An 11,034-nucleotide genomic window follows, 5' to 3' on the forward strand; every position below is an offset into this window, starting at 1 on the left:
TTATCAGCAGAGCCCCGAATCCATTCGCTCGTGTTGTAACGTAAAAGCCCCGCCTCGCTGCCCACTTTTACAAAGTCGCCTCCCTGTCCCATGGACATTACGAGGAAGGTTGTATTTGCGCCGTGCTCGCTCCTAAAGTGAGAGTTTCAGGGTGTGTGAGGTCCGTGAATAAAGACGATGCCGCTGCGTGTTGTGGTGCAGGGTCCCGCGCCGTGGGGCTTTAGGCTGGTCGGCGGCAAAGACTTCGAGCAGCCGCTGACTATTTCACGGGTAAGTGAAGTGCGCAAACCTTTTTAATTTGTCATTTTAGGGTCGTGGACCTGTGGCTCTAGAACAACAACCAAAAAATGAACGATAAAAAAAGTCCATGGGTAAAAAAACGTCGTAGGTGCGCCATGTTTCTGGGTCCACTGAACCAGGTGGTTGAAGTTCCTTAAACGCGTTCATCCCTCATCCAGAGACGCCTGTGCTGGACTGTCGTGGTTCACCGAGGGCGAAGGTGGACAAGACGCTTTTATTTTCATTATTAGTATGAAGGGCGTCATGTAACTTCTCCGCAAAACATGTAACAAGCTCGAATCTCCATCTTCTCAAACATATGGAGGCTTGTGCGAAGGAGACTGAAGAAATATTGGCTCGGTTACTGTATTGTAGCTTATTGCTAACATGAGAAACTGAGGGAGACTGTCAAGTAGTTAAAGAGGTGTCTTTCCCCTCTTTGTAAACTATGCTTTTGTTGAGTCCGTTAAGTGTATCCGTGAAATATACATGTTTAAAATACATGCAGTCTGAAGCCGTTGTACGGGCAGTTTAACTTCATTCGTGTCGTAACCGTTAAGATGACCAAGTTGTTTTTGGGCGGAAAGGAGAGGCTGTTTGGCTTTAGAGCTTCTCTTATTTTTTGAAGAGATCCTCCTTTAATAAGTAAAAGTTTTTTTTGAGTAAAGCTCGTCTAATTTTACATTGATGTATGAGTATTTTATTGACATGGCAAATGTTTATAGAATGAAATCTCGTGTAAGCCCAGCTTTAAAGTCAAAAGTGCTATTGCTTCTCCAGGTCTCCCCAGGAAGTAAAGCAGCCCAGGCAGACCTCTGTATCGGGGACATGATCCTCGCCATTGATGGGGAGCCAACCGACAGCATGACCCATATGGAAGCACAAAATAAAATCAAAGGCTGTGTGGAAGAAATGGTCCTCTCCATTGACAGGTACACACCATACCATGCATTGTGGGACTCCAGCTATATATAGTGCAGGCTGTTCTTGACTGAATACTGAACAGACAAATCTAGTACTGGGAGCGAAGGCCTACATCCCGGTTCATTCACACAACTGCCACTGCTTTCAGACAAATTCCCCTCTGAAGGTTTTGTCACTTCTATGATTAGTTTGTCATTTTCTACAACTGTCTAGTATCCGTGGACAAGGATTTGTGCAAGCCCTAAAGATTTCTGTTGGTAGTGTTCTGTAATCCTGTGCAGTTATTGGTTAAATTCACAGGTTTCTATGAAAAACTGTCTCATAAGGCAGGGAAACACAAGGGTCTCTTTAGAAACTGGACAATTTCTGCTCCAGAGGTAGGCCTGCATGTCTAATGTGCTTTCTTACTTTCCTTAGATCAGAGTCAAAAATGTGGTCACCTCTTGTCTCGGAAGAAGGGAAATCCCATCCATACAAGATGAAACTGGCAGCAGAACCACAGGTGTGTGTGTGTGTGTGTGTGTGTGCGCGCGCGCGTGCGCGCATGTGTGCTTGTGTTTTGGGTGGTGTATAATCTTGGCTTGAAATTGCTTCCTAGGAATGGTTTTTGAAAGACCTTTGACCTGTTCCTGCCATTATATAACGTCCTGAAGAGGGAGGGAGGGAGGGAGAGAGAGAGATAGTCGTACAATGCAGAGCTTTTTTTACATAGGCATAAACAAACAGAGGCAGGGCAGTGCATGTTACTAAAATGAAGTCATTATTTATCTCCCAACAAACCATATCCATGGAGACCAGCATTTATGAGCCAAATCATGACGCAAGGTACAGTTCCTGAAGGCTAACTTGGAAATTTGAGGTCAAAGGCTGAGCAAGTCCAGGCTGTGTGTGTGTGTTTGAGTGCCTCAGAGGACAGACACGTCGACGTTTCAAATGCCTACTTCCTCAGTGGGGAAAAAGACATTTTACAAGATAAAGCGTTTCCTAAGTTGGGCTTAATCCTTTATCTTATAATAAGGAGCAGGAAGGGTAGGTTCCACTAGGCTGCTTGTCTGTGGTGTAATGTTTCCAGAATGGTAATTTGTTCTGTCTACTTTCAGGAAGATTCTGAAGAGACACTGACAAACATATCAAGTTACTTAACTTCCTGCCTGCACTAAAATAATTTTTGTTGTAATCTACATACTTTTGAAATGTCAGTACTTCAAAGGAGAAAAAATCATGCAACTTCTTTTTGCTATGAGTATACATTTACAACTGTCTTTATTAAAGACATAGGGTACAGTAGGGGTGCACGATATGGACTAGAATTGCGATGTGCGATAACGTTGTTGGATATCCCGATATCGATGTGAACCACGATAAATTAAGATTAAAATACAGAAATGTAGTGTCTCTCTGAACAGCAGCACGTTAATTTGTTTTGTTTTTTACTGTGTAATGAATCCAGAATAATTCCAAATATTTTGCAGGTTTATTCAACAATAGATTCAATCTAGGTTTATACTTTCACGAGTGAGCGACTCCGCACACCTCGTTAACCTCCGCGAACGGCGGAAGCGTTTAATCTTGCCGTGTCACATTCTTTGCAGTGTTGTCCGAAACGATATGTAGGCCTAGTAGTATAAAAAAAACACCCCTCAAATACAGGGGAATGAACTTTTACCTGACCAATTTTAATGTTGCTTTGTGTTTCAGGTTTGAAAAGTGCTGGAATTTAGGCTAAAGTATTTGAAAAGGCTTGAAATTGTAACTACTTCGTTTCACAACAAATATCTGTCTGACTGAACAATTCTCTTGTATTACGTTAACAAATAGGAGCCTCTTGTAATTCCAGGACGAAACATGAGAGAACGTGAAGACGTTAAGATTGGGCGTTTTGAAAATAAATATCCATTAAATAATGTGATAAAAAAGCGAATTATTTCGAATCATTTAGAGTATATGTATAAATATTTAATTCAATAACGTGCTGGGAATTATTGAAATGGACCTTGAAAGTGACATACAAGTGCTTGAATTCCACCTTGTATAGGTGTATGAACCCTGCAAATATGACTGTTCTCATTGCGCCGAGACGCGGCGCGCGCGAACTTTAAATAAATAATAACATTAAATAATGTGATAAAAAAGCGAATTATTTCGAATCATTTAGAGTATATGTATAAATATTTAATTCAATAACGTGCTGGGAATTATTGAAATGGACCTTGAAAGTGACGTACAAGTGCTTGAATTCCACCTTGTATAGGTGTATGAACCCTGCAAACATGACTGTTCTCATTGCGCCGAGACGCGGCGCGCGCGAACTTACAAAATTCGAGAGGTGCACGACCTCGTGAATCGACAGCGCGCGAGGCAATTGCACACGGGCGAAGCCACCGCGATTACGTTATTTTCGCCTCCCGGACCCTCGCGCCGCATCAAGTGTAAACCAGGCTTAAACCAAATCGCGTGTCTGATGAGCGTGTTCACCCGACTCCAGGGTTGCCAGGTCCTACAAAAGCTTTCCGCACAAAATCTGCGAGTGTAAGTTGTCGGCGGGGGGTGGGGGGGTGTTGCGAGTGTGAACTGGAGACAAATTATGTATTATATCGCGATCGATTCTTAGTGTTGACTTGTAACTTCCGCAGTAGCCCAACTCAAAAGTAGCCCAAAAACCGCACCCCGCGCCCCCAGAATTTTTACCCACGGCTGGATTTTCAAACAAGCCCAATTTGGCGTGAAAACCGAGAACCTGGCAACTCTGCCTCACTCTGCCTCTTGCCTACTTACGTCACGTGATCATAGTCTGCAGCGCGAATAGCTCCCTCTATTGCTGGACGAGGATAACGCAATTTGAGTTTGCTGTTATTCAAGGAGTTATCGTGGCTCTTTCGATGTGTTTATCGTGAAACTTCACATCGCGATAACGATAAAAATACGATTAATCGTGCAGCCCTAGGGTACAGTAATTGTTTTAAACACTAGCAACACTAGATGCATCGTCTCTTTCACTCTCCATAGGAAGTGAAACACATTGGCTCTGCTCACAACAGGAGTGCCTTGCCATTTGCTTCACCTGGTTCAAAGGTGGTTACCAGCCACTACAATAATCCTGCTGGCTTGTACTCTGCTGAGAACATCAAGAGCTTTAACAGCGCTGTCGATGGCGTCAAGACCACTTCCACATCTAGTGAATCCTCTAATAAGTAAGCAAGCATGGTACAGATTTCTGTGTAGTTTCTATGATCATTGACTAAGTGGCACTGGTCTCCCTTGACAGTCAGTTATGGGTATTATATTGATTTTATTTATTTCTATTCGTCTTTAAAAATTAATTTTGCTTTACTATGTTATTATTCTGTTTGATTTATCTTTTAAATATGCAATATTTGAGTTGTCTCCTTACATTTAGGTTGTTGGTTTGTACCAAAAATACATTTGTTATTCTGTGGACTTAATCTGTTAAATTTGTCTATTATTGCGCACTAGCCAAGATGTCTCCAGACCTGGCCAGGCCAGACCACCAGTGGCTGCCGACTCTGAGGTCTACAAAATGCTGAAGGAGAACCAAGAGGCAGATGAACCTCCACGTCAGTCTGCTTCATTCAAAGTCCTGCAGGAGATCCTTGAGACGGGTATGACGCCACATAGGATGCATGCGCTTTGCACACGTCATTGTGATTTGTCTCTTAATCTGAGCATTACACCTCCAAATTAACTTTGTCATTCATGTATTTTGTTGCAAACTGTTCTTTGTCATACCACTGATGCATATCATATAACGTATAACAAATATGTAGGTAGGTTTTTGGAAATAATGAAGGATGTTTTTTTTCTGGATATCTGTACAGGGGACTCTGAGAAACCCTCTGGGTTTAGAAGCGTAAAAGCTCCCACTACAAAAATTGCTTCCTCTGTCGGCAGTGCTGACAAATTATCTGTTTGTGACAAATGTGGCTCAGGCATTGTGTAAGTACCTCTGTGAACCGTCTTAGAGAAACTCAGAGAAAACATGTCTCAAATGACAGACTGTCAGTTTTTATGTATCTTATGCATTTTCATTCATAAAGGGGTGTATGATTTAATTGACCGTAACGGCAAAAACCTTGTAGGCTTCATGAGCCTAATGATTCACATGCGAACACTTCCTCCAGTCTTGTAATGGAGATTTCGATTTAATTGCATTGTCTGCATTTCCACAGTCTGAGCTATATGAGCACATTAAACCTCCTGGATAAGGAGTGGATCTCCCACATCCCTCATTTTGACCCAAATACATTCATTTGGCTTTCCCCTCACAGTGTTTGGACTGAGATGAAGCAACACATGTAGTCTTTGTCTAAATAATGTATTCTATTCATGGATAAAGTAACTGCATTGCCCAAGCTCCTAATGTTGTACTGCACACATCAGGATGCTGTTCTCATATTGGACAGAAAAATACTTCCTGGACTCGTGTTTTCTCTGGGTTGATTTACTGCTCTTGTGTGTATCGGTACATATTCAGGAAGGTAAAAAAACTGCTTTCATGCTTTTAGTTACTATTTTTGTGTGTTTGTTTTTTTCAATTACAGAGGAATGATCGTCAAACTCAGGGACAAGTTCCGGCACCCCGAATGCTACGTCTGCACAGACTGCCAGGTCAGTCTGAAACAGAAGGGACATTTTTTCGTCGGAGAACAGATTTTCTGTGAGAAACATGCACGTGAACGAATGACGCCGCCTGAAGGTTATGACGTCGTCACTGTTTACCCAAAATAGATCCTTTTAGAAAGCTGTTTCAGAGCTGCACATTTGTCATTTTCTGAGGGAATCCTACATAAACATCTCTACTACTTAATTTGAATAGTTGTCTAGAGAGTTTTTGAGAAAATACCTGAACATCAATCACAGTATTTGGGTTACTCCCCATATTTCTTTGCAGCATATCCATATAAAGTGGTACAAAAACATTCCAGTATTATACACATTCCATATGTGGGGTAGTGAAGACACAGTATATGTTCAACACTAGCTGAGATGTTACAAAAAATGGACCAAGACCAGTACCACAATGCCTCAGATTTTTGCACATGAGCTTTAAATGCTGCAGGGATTGAGCGTGGAATGTTTGAATAAGTCGTTGTAGTAAACATCGACCTTTTGGGCACAATTGCTGTATCTAAAGTGTATTTACAAATATGCCTTTTGGCCTCCCAAAGAAATTCAGGGACTAGCCATTTTCATCTTACTGGAAATATGCAATCTCCAAGATTCCACTTGCTCTGGGAGGCCCATGTAGGTGCAACAAGACATTTTATTCAACTGTCCTGTGGAGTATCTTAGAGACTGTACTGTTTATGTAAAGTCATATCTTTTTCTATACAATAGCTTTGCTGCATCTTTTCTATTAAATAGACTGAATAACACATCCTTTTAAGGTAACTTGTGCAACATGCATAATTTGTCTCAATAAATAAAGTGTACATAAACATGTTTTGTTTGTTTTCTGGGATTTTACACATACCTAAAATGTTTGAAATGTAATTGTTGAAATTGGCAACCTTCATAGCAATGTGTTTTACATTTTTAGTTAATGGTTTTGTTTCATGTATCTAGATTTTTTTTTTTTTTTTTTTTTTTTTTTTTCGGCAGTGAACAGTGACGATGGTTTTATTTATTTTATTCTTCAGTCATACAAGGATATTTGGAACACTTAAACTAGGTACTGTGAACATTAAAGTGCTATCAGCAATCTGCTTAATTAACTACTACAACCAACGACGTCATTAATGTGGTTGGAGCACCCAGGGGTGTAGCCTGCTCACAAAGAGTAATCTGCCTCCCAAAATCCAGATGGGTTTGTTCTCAATTATCCAAATAATTTGACATTTGTTCTTCTCAGCAGACCATACAGTGATGCACATCACTTGCTCAAGGGAAACCAAGCCTATTCTGCCATTCCAATCAAGTTGTATCATAAACGGGCCTCTTACATTTGACATTAAGCACTTTAATCCAAATCAATATGCACTGATGACTGAATACATCTTAAGCAATTAAGGGTTAAGGGGGTTTTATCAGACACCTTGGCAGTAAGGGGGTGGGGGGAGAGGGGGACTTGAACTAGTAACTCTGATCATTAGTTAAGTATCCTAACCACTGAACCATTACTGCCCCTACTGGTTGCTTCAGGAAATACAAGTACACTGACATTACAAGATCACTTTTTAGAACCCACACACCTCCTAAAATAAGACCTAATGGCCATCATAACCAAAAAACATTAAAATGTTATATTAATATTTTAGTTCTTTATGGATGAATTGTGCTATTTGAAACTAGCTATATGGCACAGTCTTAATTCCCTTCAAAATAACCTATGAATGTAAACATCCAAAACTTGACTATTTTAATCATTGCATCCTTTCCTTACTTTAATGTAAAATGTTATGGAGAATAAACAGGTCATTGGAAGTCATCTCCTACTCTTCATATTAAGAGAAACACCTAAAACCTAAGGCGCAACATTTCTAATGCTGGGGTCTTTAGAAACTACAATCACGAATCACTACAACTACAATCACTAATGCTCAAGCTGCGATCCTTTGAAAAATAAGCAAATTCATTATTCATAAATAAACCATCTTCATCAAATCCAAGAGTCAGATTTTCTTGAAAGCCACAGTGACATCGCTCCACTAAAATGTCCGTGTATTCACTCTGCGGAACTTCTGGATCTCCTGAGTAGGCTGTGGGGAACCAGTCGCACGCGCAACCGCGCGAGGAGCTGCCGTGCAAAGACTGTAAATATTCCGGATCTCTCTCGATATTCGATATATGTCGCACGTGGTCAGTAATTCTGAGCGTTTCTGACAATGCCCAGATATAATTGTGAGCAAATCTCAGCGTCTCAATTTTGGTCAGCTTCGCCTCCTCGGGCAACGTTGGCAGCACGCTCCTTAGCGCATCCAGGGCTGAATTTAAGTTGTGCATGCGATGTCTCTCCCTGTCATTCGCCTTAGCCCTGCGGTTACCACACTGGATGTGCATGGATTTGGCTGAAAACTTTGTCTTCAGGCGACTTTTTCCTGCTTTCCCGTGACAAGACGCATGCGAGCTTCCATCAGTCCTCGCGTTTCTCTTCACCAGGTCAGGTTCACTGTTGGATGTGCCCAAAGTGCCTTCAGTAACGTCTGAGGGTTGTGGAATTGAACCTTGGGTTGCCTGAACGTACAATGCGCATGCTCCATTTGTTTCTACGGATGTCCTCATTGATTTGTAGGGCATCCTGTAAAGTTAAACAATGCGTCAATACGTACACAAAAAAATGATATTAACGTGAACATATAACCTAAAACGACGCATTTGTCATACCTTAATAAAGGATGAGGAAGTATGTCCACTTCTGTGAAAGGAGTTTTACCGTCGCTCAAATCTTATTTGATTTAAATCGTTTCTTGTGCGCCCTATATAAATCTTCAGGATGAACGGGGAGGTGACACCCCCGTCCATTTCTTTTATCTTATCTGGCTGATTCGAATGTGGAAGACCAAGAGCGCATATCAAGTGACCAATCAGATTTAGGCGAGCACTTTCTTGTGTTTCACTTGCGCCTTAGTTTGCTTGTGCTGCACAGAATATCTCATGGTAGTTTTGCCATTTCTGAGTCTGCCGGGGTTTTGACGACTGATAAAGTTAATAAAACGTTCATAGGCTTAGTGATGCTTACATTGTCAAAAGTAAATCATCGAATGTCATAACAGGCTGATTAACCACAATTTCAAAATAATTGGCATTCTCTTCAAACGTGTCCTCGTGATAGAAACATCAATTCATACATTCAAACATGAATTTATTCTCACTGTAATGTTAAATGGCAAGTTTTATTTTGATAAGGATATCAAAAACATTCCAGAGATGACATTTTATATATGACGTTTAATATTCATCTTATGAGTAAAGATGGTTTGGGCAGTTACATGGGTTCCAAGAATTCACATTTAAAGTGCAAAAAGCCTTTATATTATCTAAATAGTTGAAATGAATAAAGTAATGCCAACAGGCGCCTCTAAAACTGCCTAAACAATAAGTGATTTATCTTTAAAATTAAACAAGTGTAACGTTTATAATGACCTCCTCGTGGTGCGCAATAAATTTAATGTGCGCAAAGTTCGTTTTGAACGGAAAAAAGGACGGGGAAATCTTTCAATTGAGTTATTTCTTTAAATGATACTGTCTTTGGCACATACCATTCTAGATCAATTAAAAAAGCGCAGTTCATATGCATAATGAATATAAAAATTAGCGTGCGCACTGGTGTCTCCAATTGGAGTTCCTGTTTACTGACGTCCAGTGCGCATTTTGCATCTAGTCGCAGTTGTTGATAAAGGCCTTTCAAACATGAATGATTGGCGTAGGTTTACTCTCTGACTCAAGTCTTGATAAATCTTAGTTTATTGAGACCACAGTATGTTACTGTGGACAAAAAATATTTGCTGTTGTCCACGAAGTCTCCGTAAAAGCACTCATCTACAGTCTAACTAAATATGTATTTTGTAGGATATCTGATAACCATATGCTTTCAATAAACTCGACAAATAAGACAGGGAGATAGGACATGTTGCCGTGCTGTTATAAAAGGCTTGAAATAATCCAAAGTAAACTAAATCTCACCGCTTTACAAATAACAATTGATGCCAAATATATATTCGGATATCACAGACAGGTGTGAGTTTGGGGCTGTCCGTTTTGTCTTTAGATTTTTATCAGTGTCGTGTAATATCCTGCTTGTTATGCAAAGTATGGGCAAACATAAGCGACCAGTTGCTGTGGAAATCGTAGATATCGAAGAGTCTGTCCGACCGCGATTTAACAATATTTAACAATAAACGAGACTTACTCGGGAGCAGGTGATACCTGCCCTCAGTTTCTTGATTAATACTTCCTCAACTACTCCACTTGGCAATCTGTTGTAATTATTTATTAAATCTATTTATTATTATTTTAGCAAACAGAAGTACCAGGTGGGTCTTTATTTTCATCCTCAGCTTTTGTTTGAAGGACATTTGAAGAGGGCAATCAAAGACTAAAACTCGCTGACCAGCTTTTTGCCATCCATTTGTACTAAACTGGCAGACAAGCTATTGAATTCTTCCCTCTTGTTCAGACACGGGAAAAGGGTGCACATAAAGAAGAAAAAGAAACTTCGCTCTGAAGGAAAAAAACAACCTAAAACATTTAATTACAACCCGGATGCCATATGTACACCTCTTGTAAAAACTCAGACAATGTAAACTCTTTTGTGAGGTAAAACGTGCGCTTTTGGAGACGTGTGCGCGCTTTTGGGGAGGTGTGCGCATCAAGACCAGAATGACCTTAAGTACACTTCTTGGGAGAAGTAATGCTAGTTTAATGTGCTGTTGAGATTCTTTTTAGAGTTGGTCTATTGTGCTATAACGCATATGCTTGTGATGACCGAATACACCAATTATAATTGAATAGCCGAGAGCCCCTCGGTAAACCTCGGTTTCGTTTAAGCAACTGGGGTCACGCAGATTAATCAAGCGCTGGCGTTGTGAAAGAGTAGGTTCAAGACAGAGTCTCGACACAGGGCCCCATTTGAGTGGCGCCTAGTAACTCCAGAGTTTGTCACTTCCAATGTTTGGATTATATTAGGCCCGGTTTAAAAAATAAACACCTATTCTGCAACTATGGAAAAAATAGGAATACTATCTATTACAATCCAATTTTAAAACCTGGGCTACAATTTTAATTTATCACGACATACCTTGTGTATTTTCCCATGGTAAGCTGGATTCAGTAAGCTGGTTCAGGATGTCAAAATGCACAAAGACTCAATGCTGA

At 40.4% G+C, this 11,034-nt stretch overlaps 1 protein-coding gene across 1 annotated transcript; it reads left to right on the forward strand.

The window, feature by feature from the left end:
- Positions 1 to 6,663, forward strand: pdlim1 (PDZ and LIM domain 1 (elfin)). The gene is made up of 7 exons (XM_076974488.1): positions 1 to 270; positions 1,060 to 1,211; positions 1,621 to 1,705; positions 4,210 to 4,394; positions 4,678 to 4,823; positions 5,040 to 5,157; positions 5,763 to 6,663. The coding sequence occupies exons 1-7, from the start codon at positions 178 to 180 to the stop codon at positions 5,947 to 5,949; spliced, it is 966 nt and encodes a 321-aa protein (XP_076830603.1). The 5' UTR covers positions 1 to 177; the 3' UTR covers positions 5,950 to 6,663.
- Positions 6,664 to 11,034: the final 4,371 nt, after the last annotated feature.

Source organism: Brachyhypopomus gauderio, chromosome 15 (assembly GCF_052324685.1).
Source record: "Brachyhypopomus gauderio isolate BG-103 chromosome 15, BGAUD_0.2, whole genome shotgun sequence".
In the NCBI taxonomy this organism is placed as follows: domain Eukaryota; kingdom Metazoa; phylum Chordata; class Actinopteri; order Gymnotiformes; family Hypopomidae; genus Brachyhypopomus; species Brachyhypopomus gauderio.

Bases quoted from the DNA above. Each gene is read 5' to 3' on its own strand.
- pdlim1 (XM_076974488.1), top strand. From the start codon at position 178: ATGCCGCTGCGTGTTGTGGTGCAGGGTCCCGCGCCGTGGGGCTTTAGG. The intron at 271-1,059 runs GTAAGTGAAGTG...TTGCTTCTCCAG, and splicing joins AGCCGCTGACTATTTCACGG to GTCTCCCCAGGAAGTAAAGC. The intron at 1,706-4,209 runs GTGTGTGTGTGT...CACTCTCCATAG, and splicing joins AACTGGCAGCAGAACCACAG to GAAGTGAAACACATTGGCTC.